Source organism: Dipodomys spectabilis, unplaced genomic scaffold (genome assembly GCF_019054845.1).
Source record: "Dipodomys spectabilis isolate Male_0828 unplaced genomic scaffold, ASM1905484v1 ptg000115l, whole genome shotgun sequence".
Classification (NCBI taxonomy): domain Eukaryota; kingdom Metazoa; phylum Chordata; class Mammalia; order Rodentia; family Heteromyidae; genus Dipodomys; species Dipodomys spectabilis.
The window spans coordinates 9,485,034-9,501,869 of NW_024870792.1; the positions used below are offsets into that span (position 1 = coordinate 9,485,034).

A 16,836-nucleotide genomic window follows, 5' to 3' on the forward strand; every position below is an offset into this window, starting at 1 on the left:
GGCTTTTGTTGGCCTTTTATACATGTTATTTAAAGGGTATTGTGTGAAATTTTGATATGTGTACGTTTTAATCTGTTACTTAAATCAGGACAAACATATCTAACTCCTTAAAAAATTTACTCTTTCTTTATGATGAAAGAAGCAGTCCAAGTCCTTTCTCCTCACTCTCTAAAGTATACAGCACATTACCAGTTTGACAGCTATAGCCATCTACTGTGTGACAGAGCGCCAAAAGTTCTTAACTTCTTACCCCTGACCTTACCTAGGTGTTTGGATCTGCATCTTCCATTCTGAATCCTAAGCAAAATAAGTGATTCTAAATAAGTTACTATAAACTGTGGTTATTCTAAATGCCATTATTTCCCATTAGAAAAAAAAAAAAATGCTGGGCACCAGCAGCTCACGCCTGTAATCCTAACTACTCAGAAGGCTGAGACCTGAGGATCATGATTCAAAGCCAGCCAGAGCTGGCTATCCCTTTAAAAGCCTTAGGAAAACTAAATTTCAAGCATTAAACATTAAAAGGGAGAGAAAACTGAAACAAGTAAAGCAAAGAAAGAAAAAAAAGCTTGCAGCAGCTCAGTGACCTGCAGAAAGAAGATGAGCAGGTCTGAAAAAAAAGTCAGGAAAATGAGCAAAGAAGGCTGACAGCTTTGCAAATGAGAGAAACTTTGAAGAAGGAAGCCCAGGATGTGTTTTTGAGTACATGGATAGAAGGTGCCAGAAAGTAGGGAACTGAAAGCAAATTAAGTATTTATTGGATATCATAAATCCAATTCTCAGTGTGTTCACTTGAGATGTCTCTGAAACCTAATTGGTCTTCTGGAGCCAGGAGGAAAGGTTGGGGTTTTGCCTGGCGCTGGTGGCTCACACATGTAATCCTGGCTACTCAGGAGGATGAGATCTGAGGATCATGGTTCAAAGCCAACTTGGGCAGAAAAGTCCATCAATTCTTATGTCCAATTAACCACCAAAAAGCCAGATGTTGAGGTCTGATTCAAGTGGCAAGAGACCAGCTTTGAGTAAAAAACCAAAGAGGCAGTGGCCAGGCCCTGAGTTTAAAGCTACAGTACCAACACACACACACACACACACACACACACACACACACACACACACACCACACACCACACACACACACACACACACACACACATGTCCATGAGTTTAAAGCTACAGTACACACACACACACACACACACACACACACACACACGTCCATGCAGAATACCTGGAAGAATATCAGAGACAAGAGAACCAAAGACTGAGCTCTGAGGAATCTAGAAGAAAAAGAGTGTAGAGAAATGAGCCTCACAGCCTTCCTCGTAAGAAATGGATTGAGATACGAAGAAAAACAGCACACAGGGAGACACAGCACTTCATCTCAGTAAACACTGTCCCTTAAATTCTTCTCACAAAGGAAACACTTACAATTGCTATTATGAACAATTCCATTAATATGAAATGCATCCATTTTAACTTTTAAAATCAATTTCTATTCCATTTATTCTGTCATAACTGCCAAATTTCATCTCGACTAGACAAAAACTGGCTATGTGAATTGCTAGGTAATAAGCATCCTGCTTTCTGACAATATCTTGAAACCCACAAATCCAAAATAAAAATTAAAACTTGCAACCAAGACACGCCCTGTTTAATAAAGCTTTATGCAGTCATACTTGGCATTAGTAAATCATCAATCCTGGCTCTCTCCCATCAAAGCAAAATGATTCTCGGTACGATAGCAACTTAATGTTCATTCAGCAAAAGTCTTTCGTAAGAAAAATTAAATAAAAACAAGGGGTGGGTGCCGGTGGCTCACGGTTGTACTCCTAGTTACTCAGGAGTCTGAGCTCTGATTCTCAGAGGTCAGGTCAAAGCCAGCTCAGGCAGGAAACTTTGTGGGATAGCTCCAATTAACGAAAAATAAGCCGAAAGTGGAGCTCTGCTCAAGTGGAAGAATGCCAGCCTTGAGTGCAAAAGTGAAGGGAGAGTTCCAGGTGCTAAGCTAAAGCCCTCATAACACACACACACACACACACACACACACACATACACACACAATAACAACAACAAGGTTGTGTAAAGGATCTGACACCTACATTGAAGCAGAAAACAGCAGCTTATCATCAGAGCCCTCTATTCTTTTCTACAACAGAGCTGGATAGCATAGTCAAATTATGTAAATGAAAACATGTATATTTAAATAACAATATCTAAATTTTAATATAAGTACATATATAACCTCCATGAATAATGTTTTATCCTTTCAAAAGATCAACAATTTGACCACATGGCTAGAGGTATAGATCAGTGGTACAGTGCTGTCTAGCATGTGAGAAGCCATGGGTTTGATCCTGAGGAGCACACACATACACATACACAAACACATACACATACACACACACACACACACATACACACACACACACACACACAATGAGCACAAAAATATCCATAAAACTGTTCTCCAAATGAATTAAATCATTTTTTCAGTATATGCTGCAGATAGAGAACATTTCAGGTTAGTGCTGCTTTCGGGGTCTTGGTGGTCTTATGATGAAACAAGCACAGGTAGGTGCATGGTTTTAGAGCAGGCTCATCCATGGCAACTTCTCAAAGGTCAGAGTAGGAAAAGTGCCTAGACACCAAGCAAACACATTTCCGGACTGCCATCTGAAAGCACGTTCCAGAACCTTTTATAATTGTTGATCAAAACTCACTTTTCCATATCAGGATATGAATATAGAGAACTCTAACTCATCTTTATGCCTACCATAGAGAAGAACTCGTGAAAAGATATGTTGGAGGGAAAAAGTTGCCAGTGGAATAGAAAGTAAATTCAATAGCAATACTCCTCACTCCTCAGTAGTGGGGACTGAACCCAGGACATTGAACTGAGTAAGCAAGTACTTCACCATTTGAGCCGCACCCTAATTTTAAAAGTAGCTTATACAAGCAAGTCATTTTCACATGCCCCAACTTTTCCAGAATGCAAAAGTCTTCCAATTATTTAAATTACCCTTACAACAATTTCCTTATATAACAATTCTATTTAATTTTGTACCTCAGATACTTTCTTTACTAGGCAACTACAAAACAGAACCGAGCAGTTCCCAAGGGACAAGTTGGACTTTAACAGAAACAGAAAAAGGACACAATAGGCAAGTTCTCTGAATGGAAAGGGATCTCCGTTGGCAGCACATAGCTTGAGGTCCTGGGATAAGCCCATGATCAAGGTTGCTGCTTTTCATCAGACTATTGGCACTGAATAGGCATGAAATGAGGGTAATTAGGGGTATAAGACCGATGCTGGGTTTCTGAAGTACACCTTAACATGCAGCCTGCAGACTAGGGACAAAAATGTGTAAACCTAGTAGAACTCTATAATAAAGGAATGTGTGAGCACTGTTGGCATCTAAGTACTAGGTTAGTGAGAGAATAAAATTCCTCTGTCTAAATTATCAACTATGAAAGTTAAGTTAGTTTTAAGATATCCCAGTTTTCTCTTTTTCCTGTGTATGTGTGTGGGTGTGCGTGCACGTGCGGACACGTCCTCAAGTATAGGGGCTTTGAATGCAAGAGTGAGCACTGTGTCCCTTTACCTTTTTTGCCCACGGCTTTACCACTTGAACTACAGATCCACTTCCAGCTTTTCTGGTGATTAACTGGAGCTAATAATCTCAGGGAATTTCCTGCACAGGCTGGCTTCCAAATGCACTCCTCAGATCACAGCCTCCTGAGTTCCTAGGATTACAGATGTGAGCAACCAGTACCCAGTTTAATTAAGTTTTTAATTGTAATTTTTTTGTCTTTTCTTTTTTGGTACCAGGGATCAAACCCAGGACATTGTACTTGCTAGGCAAGTGCTTTGCCTCTGAGCTATACCCCAGCCCTAATTAAGTTTTTAACAGAAAAATAGAGAGATAGAAAAACTTTTGATACAAGTTACTTAAGATATAAAATCTTAAGAAAAAGTTGCAGGTTGAAGAAAAAATTGATTAAAGGATACAGGGTGGTAAAAAAATTGTTATCTGGAAGAAGATGAAGGAATATAAAAATATAAGTATATAAAATATAAAAAGATATATATAAAATATAAAAAATCAAAAGGCTGTTTATGAAATGCTTCCTTAAAATTCATTTAGCTGGGTGCCAGTGGCTCATGCATGTAATCCTACCTACTCAGGAGTGTGCAATCGAAGGATCACAGTTCAAAGCCAGCCCAGGCAGGAAGGTCCATGAGACTCTTATCTCCAATTAACCATCAGAAAACCAGAAGTGGAACTGTGGCTCAAGTGGTAGAGCACTAGCCTTGAGCTGAAGAGCTCAAAGACAGTGCCCAGGCCCAGAGTTCAAGCCCCACAACAACAACAACAAAAAAGTTCATGTGAAAATGTGTAGCAAATGTCTACATCAGCTTAATTCAGGTAAGTCATGGGACAGATGAGGGAACAAGTGTTCACTGTGTACACAGGACTATTGAGTGGAGTTTGGGACTCAAAGGCACAAAAACTCCAAGTCAACAGGTTAATTAAAAAAGCCACTGAAATCTCTGAGTTCCAGTTCTGGATTTTGGGCACAGAAATAGCAAAGTTCCTTGTAATGAATTGAAAAGAGGTTTTTCAAGTTAGATAGTAGATGAATGCAAATTTAGAAAATATAAAATTTAGAAAATACAAAAGCATCAATACAAAGTTATGATACTGGAACTAAAAACAATCAAAACAATTAATAAACTAGTCCTTAACAAAGTAGGAAATGTAAAACTTAAAGATTCTCGGAGGGCTTTTCTTTCTTCAGTTTTTTCAAAGGGTCAGTAATGGTGAAGTAATTTACTCAAGTGAAGGAGGAAAAGACAAAGGAAAGAAATGGCTCACAGCATTTCCTGACAATAGTTCAGTGGGACATGACATCCAGGTTCCATGAGGCTGACAAGAGATACCCCTGATAAGCAGCCAATCTGAAACTGAGCAACTTAGCTTGACAGACTCCATCTCTTTCCAAATACCTGCCCAAGAATCTCATCATTCTCATCCCCACCATTCTTTTGGGGTGCCTAGACTGATTTCCACTAATTACTTTGGGTTCTAGAGTAAAGGTTTACACCTACGAGTGGGCTGTTAATGAAATGTCAAGAAGAGATAAGAGGAAATGGGGCTGGGCAGAACAGAAGTAAAAGTAAGTGGGGAATGAGGAAAGAGAAGGATGAGCATACAGGAAAGGAAAAAAGGAGACAGAGGACAGATATGGGAAGGAGGAAACAGAAAGACAGAGAGGATATGAAAAGCGGAAGAAATGAGAGACAAATGAGGATCTGAGAAGCCAACCCAAAAACCATGTCCTCTGGATGTATTTCCTATCCAGTATCTACTTAAAGGGGAGTTGCTTCAGACAATGTGACCTTGACTACCAAGGAAGGGCAATCTGCCAAGCAATGACAAGTACATTTCTCAAACCCTCCAAATGAACTAAGTTATTTGGCTGCTTTCAGCACTGACCTTTCCAAGATAAAGCATGTTTAATACATTTAGCTGGCTCTGGGGTGACCAATGAGCCTTTCTCCCCCCAAAAAACTGCTGAAAAAAAAATCATACATGCACATAGGAAATAATACAATAGTACAGAATGTCACTACAGAGCTATAATTCCCTTTCCAGATTTATTTTCATTTAATAAATGTTATGGAGCCAACTTTTTTTGTTGTTTTTGTTTTTGTTTTGGGTCCGGTCATGGGCCTGAACTCTGGGCCTGGGCACTATCCTTCAGCTCTTCAGCTCAAGGCTAGCGCTCTACCACTTGAGCCACAGCGCCACTTCCAGCTTTTTTTTCCTGCTTATGTGGTACTGAGGAATTGAACCCAGGGCCTCATGCATGCAAGGCAAGCGCTCTACCACTGAGCCACCTTCCCAGCCCCTGGAGTCAACATTTATGTGATGGAAAACAGAAGCAGTAACTACAAATCCTATGCTTTCTCTTCTTAGTGTCCAAAAAACATACGACCTTTGGAGTCACAGTTTTGCATATGCCTTACTTATGAAGAAAAAAACTAACCCACATAGCTAGGCCACACAGAAGATCATGAAAATACACTGAAGGCATTTTGTAAAGTACTGGAACAATGGTGAAGGGAATAACAAGACAAGAGCTTTAAGCAGTGGCAGAGGCCAACATGATGAGACCATTTTGTAGAGGGTATATACACCACACACACAAAAAAAGAAGATTGGCAGGGGCTGGGGATGTGGTAGTGCTAATGCTTGCTTAGCAAGCATGAAGCCCTGGGTTTGACTCCTCAGTACCACAAAAACAGAAAAAGCCTAAAGTGGTGCTGTGGTTCAAGTGTAGAGTGCTAGCCTTGAGCAAAAGAAGATCAGGGACAGCATCTAGTCACTGAGTTCAAGCCCCAGGACTGGCCAAAAACCTAAAGAATGACAGGAGATTAAGTTGGGTTGGGGAGGCAGGTATCAGAGGAAGTGGGAGGGCCAACAGAGAGGGTGTGTGGGGTGAACAGTGTCAGTATGATCAAAATAGTTTATTTGTAAGAAAAAGGAATAATGGAGCAAGTAGATATGGTAGACTGTAAACATGTATGAAAAGGTCACAATAAAATCCCCACTGCATAACAAATGTATGTTAATTTAAAACCCTCAAAATAAATACATAAATAAGTAAGTACAGATTGAGACAGGCAGAAGACCTTAAGGGACCTCACTCTAAGTGAAGCACTTTGGACTTTCAGGCATTGTTGAGGGAATTTAAGCAGCAGAATATCAGGATCAAAAGAGGAGATTTTTGAACCATAAAAGTACTGGAAACACAGATGCTTGTTAGGGAGGACCTGATTGTGATGATTGGGGCTGACTTTCGGATGTCACAGTGAGCAAAAGCAGAGGTAGATGCAGAAAAACCTTAACATGGAACAGGTTCAAAGACCTCTGCCAAGTGACTAAGCACTGACTAATATTGGAGGAGTGCAAAGAAAAATAGAAAGTGAGAGGGAGGAATATGAAATCATTTCCAGGGCAACAGAGAGAATGATGGCGCCATTAATAGAAACAGAGGTGTAACTGACAGAGTGAAAAAGGACTTAGTTTTAGTCAAGAGAACAGAAGCATCCACAAGCCATTAAAGTATCAAGTTGGAGCTCCACTTTTATATCTGAGATACATCAGGACAGAGCTTTTAGCCAATAAAAAACCCTTCTGAGTGTTGCCAGGTTAGGAGTGAGAACCACAAAGGAGATAGAAGGACCTTCAGTTTCTAAGACACGCAACCTATCTTTAGGGTCACAGGAACACATAACAAGCATAAAGAGTGAGGAAGAAGACAATATTCTTAAACCAGTGATGTGTGTATATCTACACAGAAAGATTGATTATATGGATAAAGATATAGATCTATATGTGATAAGAATCATCTATCGTGGTAGTAGGAGAATACATAAGCAAATTGCTTACTCTATCCTTAAAAATTAAATATTTGCTAGGCACTAGGGGTTCACACCTTTAATCCTAACTACTCGGGAAGCTGAGACAAAGATTGAAGTTCAATCAGCCAGCCCAAGTAGGAAAGTCTGTGAGACTTGAATCTCTGATTAACCACACATAGCTCCCCCTGAAACCCCTGGCCAAAAAAAAAAAAACAAACCTGAGAGTCTAGCTGTGGCTCAAGTGATAGAGTGTTAGCCTTAAGTGAAAACAGTAAAGGACAGTGTCCATGCCCTGAGTTCAAGTCGAGGACTGGCACCAAAAAAATTAAATATCTGAAAAGGAGTAGGAAAGTAATTGATGGAATACATTTGATCAAAATACCTTATATGTATGTATGTATGCAAACCTCTCTGAACAATAAATATCTAACTTCTCAAACAAACAAAAATTAATATTTGGGGAAAAAAACCTGGAGATGTAACTCAGTTTACATGGCACATGTGGAACCCTGGATTTGGGCCTCAGAACAATCTACACATAGACAAAAATCAATAGTCAACTTGTTTAATTTCTTTAATTGTTATCCACCAGAAAAAGGAGGCTTGTTCTTGACCTTCATAAGATCTTTATATTAGTTTAACAATACAGTTAATAATAAGCTAATGGTTATAGGGAGGAAAAGAAGTGCTATGCTAACTTTTATTTTTAATAATTTTTAATCACTCATTTTGTGAATTTCTAATTCAAATCTAAGATTCATTCCCAGAGCAGTATCTTGAGTAGCCACCATAATACTTTCATTTAGTCTTTCATTTTTTCCCTCTCTTTAGTAAATGCTCATCTATTAATGTCCACAATAATATGCAGCTAATTCAATAATAATTTTCAAAAATGAGAAAACAATGTATAGAGCAGTTCTGCAGCTTGCCTAGGTTATCTAGGCACTTTATACTTCAGAACCATCATTGCTGCTCCTCAATAATCCTCTTTCCCTCAATGAAAAACTTAAGTTAGCAAACACTGTCTTATCGTGTATATTTTTTCCTTTAGAAGTTTATGATAACACCAAAAGATGACAAGAAATCCAAATAAGATCCTAAATGACATTCCATGTACCTTGGGTTCCAATTAAGTTTCATAGTTTAATTTTTACAATATTAAGTATAATTTGGCATTAATATTTGTTTAATGTGAAGAAGTCAGTAAGTAGAAACCCTTAGCATTATAGGAAATCAAAGCCAAGTTTTGCCTTACCATTTCAGACACATGGTGAAGTCATATAACATAAACACATATGCAGGCATGACATCATAGTATAATGATCATAATGACTGGCCAAAGATCAATCATAGCTTTTGTGAGAACAAGAGGAAATATCATCAATGTTCAACAGAACTGTATTTTTCCTAGCTGGTTAAAAAATATGCTTAAGTTTCACACATCTTTCCACAAAATTCAGAGGTTTGCCACAGAAATAACAGAAAAGTACAACTATCAACTTTGAAACATGTTAATGGCAATGTACTCTCAATGATAATTTTTTGTACAAATTAAATCTAAAAGGGCACCCTTGGAAGTGACTACAATGCTGTAAAGATTTTCTTTGAATCCTTGAAAGTATCTGAAAAGTTTTGTTTTGTTTTTTGCTGGTCCTGGGGCTTGAGCTCTGGGACTGCGTGCTGTCCCTGAGCTCCTTTTGCTCAAGGATAGCACTCTCTCACATGAGCTACAGTGTCATCTCTGGCTTTTTTGATGCTTCACTGGATGTAAGAGTCTCAGACTTCCCTGCCCACGCTGGCTTCAATCCCTAAGCCTCAGATCTGAGCCTCCTGAGTAGCTAGGATTACAGGCATGAGCCACCAGCTCCCAGAGAAAGTAAATTTTTAAATAGCAAGGCTGATGAAAATGATCAACAGAAGGTCTGGGAGTGTGGCTCAGTGATTGGGGGCAATCTTAAAACACAAGAATCCTCAGGGTGGGGTCCAATCCCAAACACCATCTCCACCCCCAAACTGAATTTGAATGTGAAGGTAGTAAACGCTTCCTAAGGTTAATGACTGCTTTATTAAGTAATTGTACGAGGCAGTTTCAATTAAAAGCGTCAGGTTATAAGTGCAGTGCATCTTGATCAAGGTCACCCCTTCCATCATCTCCCCCATTTTTCCCTATTGTATCCTACAGTTACTGATCTTGAAAGTCATTTTGGAAAACTCTGTGCCCAGGCCTCACAGGAAACACTGTAACTGGAAGTCACAAACAAAGCTGAGCTTGCTACACAGAGCACTGGGCAGGTTCCACTGCGGGCCACCATCTGTGTATATTGCTGCAAGGTTTGTTACCAAATGAATGATTCAGCCACATTCAGAAACACACTGAAAATAAATTTAGACCACCATCAAATTATGCACTTATGGTGGGGGGTAGGAACCAACGGTCCTGTGCAATTACTAACCATCAAAAGTATCCCGCAATCCTCCCCCAAAAAAGGGGGTTGGGGGGGGGAGAGGAAGCTTACAGAGAAAATTCAGCAACAAAGCCTAACTTGTCACAACTTTGTGAAAACTTAGGACTGAAGGAACAACGTCGTCCCTCTTGAAAACAAGAATGAAACTCATAAAGCATCCAGTGAACACCCATTAACTCAGAATTCCTAACGCTAGCGTGAGGGGGAGGGGGAGAGGCGGGAGAATGACGTCAGCCTTCCGCCAAGTCCAAGACAACTTTCAATCCAATAACCACGGGAACTGTGACAAACCCTGACGACCCCTGCAACGCAGGTCGTTGGCCATCTGAAAGTACAAGATCCAGACGCCGCAGTATTCAAGTGTCCCGCAGAAAACGAAACCTCAGCAAACACCCTTCCCGGCTCCTTTGGGAACAATGACCTAAATCGTGCATCTCTATAAAAAGAGCAGATGACACACCGCATTCAACAGCTTAAAAGTTCTCCCAGTCCCAAAGATAAGGCACAATAAATAAATGCAAGGCAATAACATGGTCACTTTCAGTCATCAGGGTGTCTGGAAAAGCAGTGAGAAGAAACAGAAATCAGTCTGGGAGGCGAGTGGGGGAGGGCTTGTTTGGGGAGGTGGAGGCGGGGGCCCGGGGCGGGGGGGGGGGGGGGGGGAATGAACATTAAGGGCGTGAAGCAGAGCGGGGCTACTGAATAGGCTGCCTGGTACGAGAGGAAACATTTGGAGAAGAAATCAACCAAGTTCTCCCAGAGATAGAGGCCGCGATGGGTCTCAGCCCCGACTGAACTCTCAGTCTAAGCAAAGAAGGTCTGATGAAAACCTGGGTCTCTCCCTCGACCCCAGGCAGTTTAAGGAGACGGGCAGAACTGAGTGTTGAGTGCCTAGACCGAGAGTCCATCATCATTCTCGCCCCCTGCCCCAAATATTCCATCCATCCAGGACCCAGCCACCCTTGGGGTGGGGGAGAGGGGCGGGGGGGGGGGAGAAGACAAGCAAACTCTGAGCTCTCGGGACAGAGAAGTGGGGTGGGGGCGCGGTGATGGGGGAGGGGGTCACTTACTTAGAAGCACTGGGCGCGAAGAAATCCACCGCGAAGCCGAAGTAACTTCCCTCGGGGCCAGAGTACTCGGCAGGACTGTCCACGTCTAGGTTGAAGGCTCCACCGAGAGGCAGCAGGAGCCCGGGAAGAAGGAGCAGGAGGCAGCCGGGGCGAACATGCAGCGGGCGCCGCAGCGGAGCAGCCATCGCCGAAGCGCGCGGGACGCGGAGCGCTTAGGCGACCTCCCTCTCCCGGGGCGCACTGGTGCCCGCGGCCCGCCGCCTGCGCGCCCGAACCGGCCGGCCACTGGCTTCCCCGAGAGCCCGAGACCGAGTTGGGAAGTCAGGAGGGCTGAGCAGCTCGGCGGCCGCCCCGGAACGTGGAGCGCCGTGCGCGCGGGGGCGGGGACGGCCAACCCCGGGCCTCTCGCCTGGAGGCGGCTGGTGACTGAGCGCTGGGACCCGCGATCCGAGACTGCCGAGGCGAGCGAGTCGAGCCAGCGCCGCACCTCGGCCTGAGAGCAGCCCAGGACGGGGGGGAGGAGGCAGGGCGGGAGGAGGAGCCGCGCCCCAGAAGCTGAGCGGACGTGCGGGAGGAGGAAGTGGGGGCCGAGCCGATCTCCGACTGGAGAAAGCCGAGCGCACTTCCGTGCGCGCGGTCGCCGCCTGTCCTGTGGAGCTCGAGCTGGATTCTGGTGCCCAGAGCTTCAGGGCCCGGGTCAGGGGTAGCGGTCCTAGATCTGAGTCCCAGACCTGCACTTTGCAAACTCGAGATAAGCAGTGATTGGAAGCCGCAACCCCACCCTTTGTTCATGAGAGTGGCTGCAGCCCCCAGGTCCCCTGGTCCCGCCGGCAAACACACCGTGTACTTTTGTTTAAGAATGCGGAAAGCTTCATCCGCTGCTCCTGTTTCTGCTACTTAGCCTGGCAGGCGCTCACCCACGGAACTCTATCATTATTTGTCCTTCCTCCCCTCCAATCCTATCCCCCACACAAAACCCTGAGCTTAATTATAAACTTCCAGAAGGCGAGCCAGCCTCTCCCAGATGAGGTGGGTTACTATTGAACTTGGGTGGTTGAAAAAAAAAGCAAGCAAACGTCCTTCAGTAAAAAAGAATTGGTAAAACTTTCATAAATCAACTCAGAAAAGTACTGTTTTGTTTTGTTTTTAGTCTGAGTTGTTTAACTGTGGAAAACTGATTCGTTGGTGTAGTCCTGATGTTAGAACTGGAAGAAATAAGGCTCTTGTAGGTCACTTGCTCTTAACAGCACCAGACTGAGAGGCATCCAGTAAATTGATCTGTCTCTACTTTGTATTTCCAGTGTCAAGCAGATGACAAAATTAATCAGTAAAATGGTGGGTCAGTGAAGTATGTATAGCACAGAAATTAAAACTCAATTTTTTTTCAGAAGTCACTTTCCTATGCTGTGTATTTTATGCTAAAGAATTTGGGGAAGATAAAATATAAACACATTCCAATACTTGCAAGTACTGGAAAATAAATTTGGTCTTTTTTTCCCAAAGCTACTAAAATCTCAGTCACAGACCAGGCATGATGATGTGGAACACACCTATAATTCCAGCAATTGGGGAGGTTGAAATGGTAAAACTTTTCAGCCCAGTTCAAGACCAGCATAGGCAACAAAGGGAGACATCTGTCTCCCTAAAAACATGAAACGTGAACAAATATGTACATAAATTGAAATCAAATGTCTGCTTAGAAGTCAGAATTCTTGCATTTTGGTTTTCCAATTACATTAAAAGATAGGCAGCAACATGTCTGGAATTTTTTTTTTTTTTTTGACGGTCGTGGGGCCTGAACTCTGGGCCTGAGTGCTGTCCCTCAGCTCTTCAGCTCAAGGCTAGCTCTCTACCACTTGAGCCACAACACCACTTCTGGATTTTTTTTTTTTTTTTTTGCTTATGTGGTGCTGAAGAATCAAACCCAGGGCCTCATGCATGCAAGGCAAGCGCTCTACCACTGAGCCACCTTCCCAGCCCCATCTGGAATGTTTTATAAGCCATGATCCAACATCTTCAGCAAAATTGCCAAGGGCGACAGATTATCATATGTGAATATTTACATATAAATGTGCCACTGCTTTGGAATTTTCCCAATAGGCCATGGGTATGTATGTATTCCCAAAGTACTTAATATGTTGAAAACCTGAGAACCAATCCAACTGGAGTCCATCCGGAGAAGGAGAAAGACTGAAGTTATCCCTACAATCAATAAACCTCCTACTTGGAGGTCTTGATTCTGAAACAGAAGTCAAATAGGTCCAAGGAAATGAAGAAAGAAATACCAGGGGCAGGGAAAGGCAGAATCCAAAGGAACGGTAGCACATTGAGCTCAACTAAGCCTGAGTGAACAAGACATCCCAACATGGGCCCACAATCTGTTACTAAAGCACTTTCTCCTTTATGTCTTTATTTCCAATGAGCAGTCTTGCAAATCAAGGAATTTGTTTTAAAAAAACAAACACACATGCATTTCTATTAGGAAATCATGGAGCAGAGTAACCCAGAGTCTTAAGGAATTGGGGGATATAAATGCAAAGTTCTCTGTGTGACCATGCTTGAGCAGCTATCCATAGTGCCATGCAAATTGCATTACAGAGCGTATCCACTTGGCCAGTGCTTACGCAGACTCCACATTGTGCAGGGTGCTTTATACTTGGGAGTGGGAAAAAGCACGTTTTATTCCAGTGGAGAAAGGCAGTGCCTGCCCTTCCTTGCCCCAAGCACTTCTCTTTAGGTATAACAGTTTCCTAACTGCCTGAAATATTGAAGTTAAGCATAATCCCTGTTTCACAAGGAAAATATAATAATAGTTGGTCAAAAGAAGTTTGAATTTGAATGTTACCCACTACACTCCTCTGTCCTTTTGTTAACACACTGAACTCTGGTTTCTACACCTTTAAGTGTCTAAGTTCAATTCCTGCCTTCACAAAGTTCTAGTTGAGTAACTCTAGGAACATCAACCCAGCTACCTTGTGCTTCTGTTTTCTTATCTGCAAAATGGATATAAGCATAGTACTTGTCTCACAGAACTGAAAAAAAAAAAAAAAACCTGTTGCTATTAATACTTACTTCTATTAGTGTAGCACAGAAGTAAAAGTATATCTGGATGGCAGTTAGTACAGTTGACCAGGTCTACTTATCCAACAGTTCATTGATAACCAAAATCAAATCAGTGTTCAATTTTACTTTGTCTGTTTACAAGGGAACTTAGTTCAAGCAGGCCAAAATATTTTAAGGGTAATTTTACTTTATTTCTCTCTTAAAGAACAAGGAGAGGGAAGGGGATACCAGTGTATGGCTGAGGAATAAGGTGCTTGCCTTGCAAACATGAAGTCCTGAGTTCAATCTCAAAGAGGAGAAGAGAGACAAGAGGAACGGTCTAGAGGAGAGGAGAGAATTCAGTCCATAACTCAAAAGAAAAAAAAAAAACTAGTAAAATCCACTTCTAACAAACTCCATTCCTCTAGAGCCTTCAATCCCCTGAACCAGATGATCCTAGGGTTTTCATGCTGTTTTTGTTTGTCTAACTTTCTCTAGTCTCTCCTCTGCTGTTTACTAGAGATTGACTTGATCTCTCTTGTTTCTTACCCCTACCTCATGCTTCATTTTCCTATTCGATAAGTATCGATAGGCAGAACCACCGTGAGAAAGAAAAGAATGCAGGCAGGTAACTCATCTCCTTTCTAGGCTCTTTTCTGAACTATACCATTCAGTACCAAAGATCTCTGAGTCTCTGTCCTTCATTCACTGCATTTTGTTTCTCATTGTAAACATCCCCAGGGGAGCTTATTCATTCCAACCCACAGAGGAACTTTAGCAATATTACATTACTATTTCCCTAGTATATTGTCTTTCTCATGGAACTCCATCCTTCTGAAAAACATTAGTCTTCCTCCTTCCGCATTCCCATAGCCCCCATCCTCCTGTCAAGTACAAATCTGGCTCGGTCCTGTTCTTTCAAGATCCGCATAACCTTCATGCCCTCCAGGAAGCCCTGCTCTCAATAACTGTTGAGACAAGCAGACAAAACAGGATCCCTGGTTGCTTTAGCCCTCAAATCTGCCTCTGTCTGAAAAGTGCCTCGAGACCTCTTCTAACCTCTGGCCTCATGCCCATCAAAGTGTACTGATAAAAAACGTCCTGTAGGCCAACAACAAAGCAAGCCACGTCTCAATAACAAGGATGCTTGCCCAGCAAAATAAAATTCCCCTTGATTGCACATATGCAATACTGCTGTCCTTGAGTAAACTTTTGAGAGTGACCCTTAATTAAGGCTTTATATTTATCATTAATATAACTATAACAGTGCATTATGGGAATGTGTTGCAATTTAAAAGCCTGTTATATAACCACCACTTATTACTTGAAACTGTTCATTACAAAGGACCCCCATACACAGAGATCAAACCACCCTCAATTGTCAAAGACACTATTCCTCAGGGCTTGGGGTCTCTTAATCAGACATTCTTTCCATCCATAGATTTTGAAAAATTAGCTTCAAACTTAAGAAGTTTTAGATAAGTATCAGGGCTATGTAGAATTATATTAGTTCCCTTGTTTAAAGTTCAACACATACCTTGAATACCTGGAATGAAGGTAATAACTCAATAAGTACTTTTAATAATAAGTACTCCATAAGTACTCAATAAAGAGTAACTAAAATGTACTTTTCAAGAAATAAAAAAGCCCAGGAGTATCTAGCGGATTCATTATATAGCTAGAGAAGATATGTGGTAATACTCCCAGTTTCAATGATAAAAGTGCATCTTCGATTCTGTAGCTGTTTTATTGTTTTAAACACTTCATTGCAATTTAGGATTATAGTATGGGGTATAAAAGAGACAAAATTAATCAAAAATACCAAGAACGTGATATACACTACCTCTGCCTGTCACTGAGGAAACAATATGCTCTCAAGATAGGCATTCTCAATTTTGAGCATGTGCTTGGTGGTTTTCAAAATTCCCTTTAAATTATTAACATGTAAAATTTCTAAAGAGGCTCATGTACCTTACCATATTGAACTAAAAAATAATTACAACATCTGTTTGCATTACAGCAGCTTAAGGATATGTTATTTGCTTTAAAAACTTCAGTAGTATGTGGAACCCTCTGATAGATGTTAAATAAATCTAATTTCTTACTACAACACTGTCATACAGAAAGATCCAAGACTGGAGGAATATGTTATTTAAGTCACTCTTGTATTACTGAAAAATTAGTGGCTTAAAGAAAACATAACTTTTATGGTATTTTAGACTTGAGTTAACACAATTACTTTTCTTTGTGGGATGGAGTCTCACTATGTAGCTCAGGCTGACCTCAGATTTGAGATTCTATTGCTAAAGTCTCAAAAGTTCTAGGATTTCACACATGTACTACTATGCACTTAAATTGTTTTTTAATGCAGCAAAAGAACAGAGAAATCCAGGTTTGGTGTCCCTTTCCTGAAATCCCAAAATTTCCAAGGCTAATGAAGAAATGTGAGGCCATCTTCTGCTACATTTTAGGGAAACTCTCTCTCCAAAAACAAAAACAAAACAAAACAAGAACAGGGTTGGGGTCCTGGCTCAAGAGACAAAGTGCTTAACTGACAAGCACAAGATCCAAAGTTCAAAACATAGCACTGAAAAATGAAAGATGGTAGTGACACTAATCAAGAAGCACTGTGCTCGTAACTTGACTTACGGAATTATAACCCCTTTGTACAACTACTTTATAACAACAATGATGATAACAAAATAAAAAATAAAAAGAAGAAAGAGAGGAAGAAAGAAAGAAAATGGGAAGGAAGGGGCTGGGAAGGTGGCTCAGTGGTAGAGCACTTGCCTTGCATGCCTGAGGCCCTGGGTTCGATTCCTCAGCA

At 41.5% G+C, this 16,836-nt stretch overlaps 1 protein-coding gene across 2 annotated transcripts in view; it reads right to left on the bottom strand.

The window, feature by feature from the left end:
• Positions 1-11,428, bottom strand: part of Itgav (integrin subunit alpha V) — an 87,999-nt gene extending 76,571 nt beyond the window's left edge. For both annotated transcript variants that reach the window (XR_006148677.1, XM_042688229.1), the window contains exon 1: positions 10,968-11,428. Coding sequence is in view for 1 of the 2 variants with exons in the window: in XM_042688229.1 (XP_042544163.1) it covers positions 10,968-11,152 (185 nt within the window). In the remaining variant the exon portion in view is untranslated. The remainder of the gene's footprint in view (positions 1-10,967) is intronic.
• Positions 11,429-16,836: the final 5,408 nt, after the last annotated feature.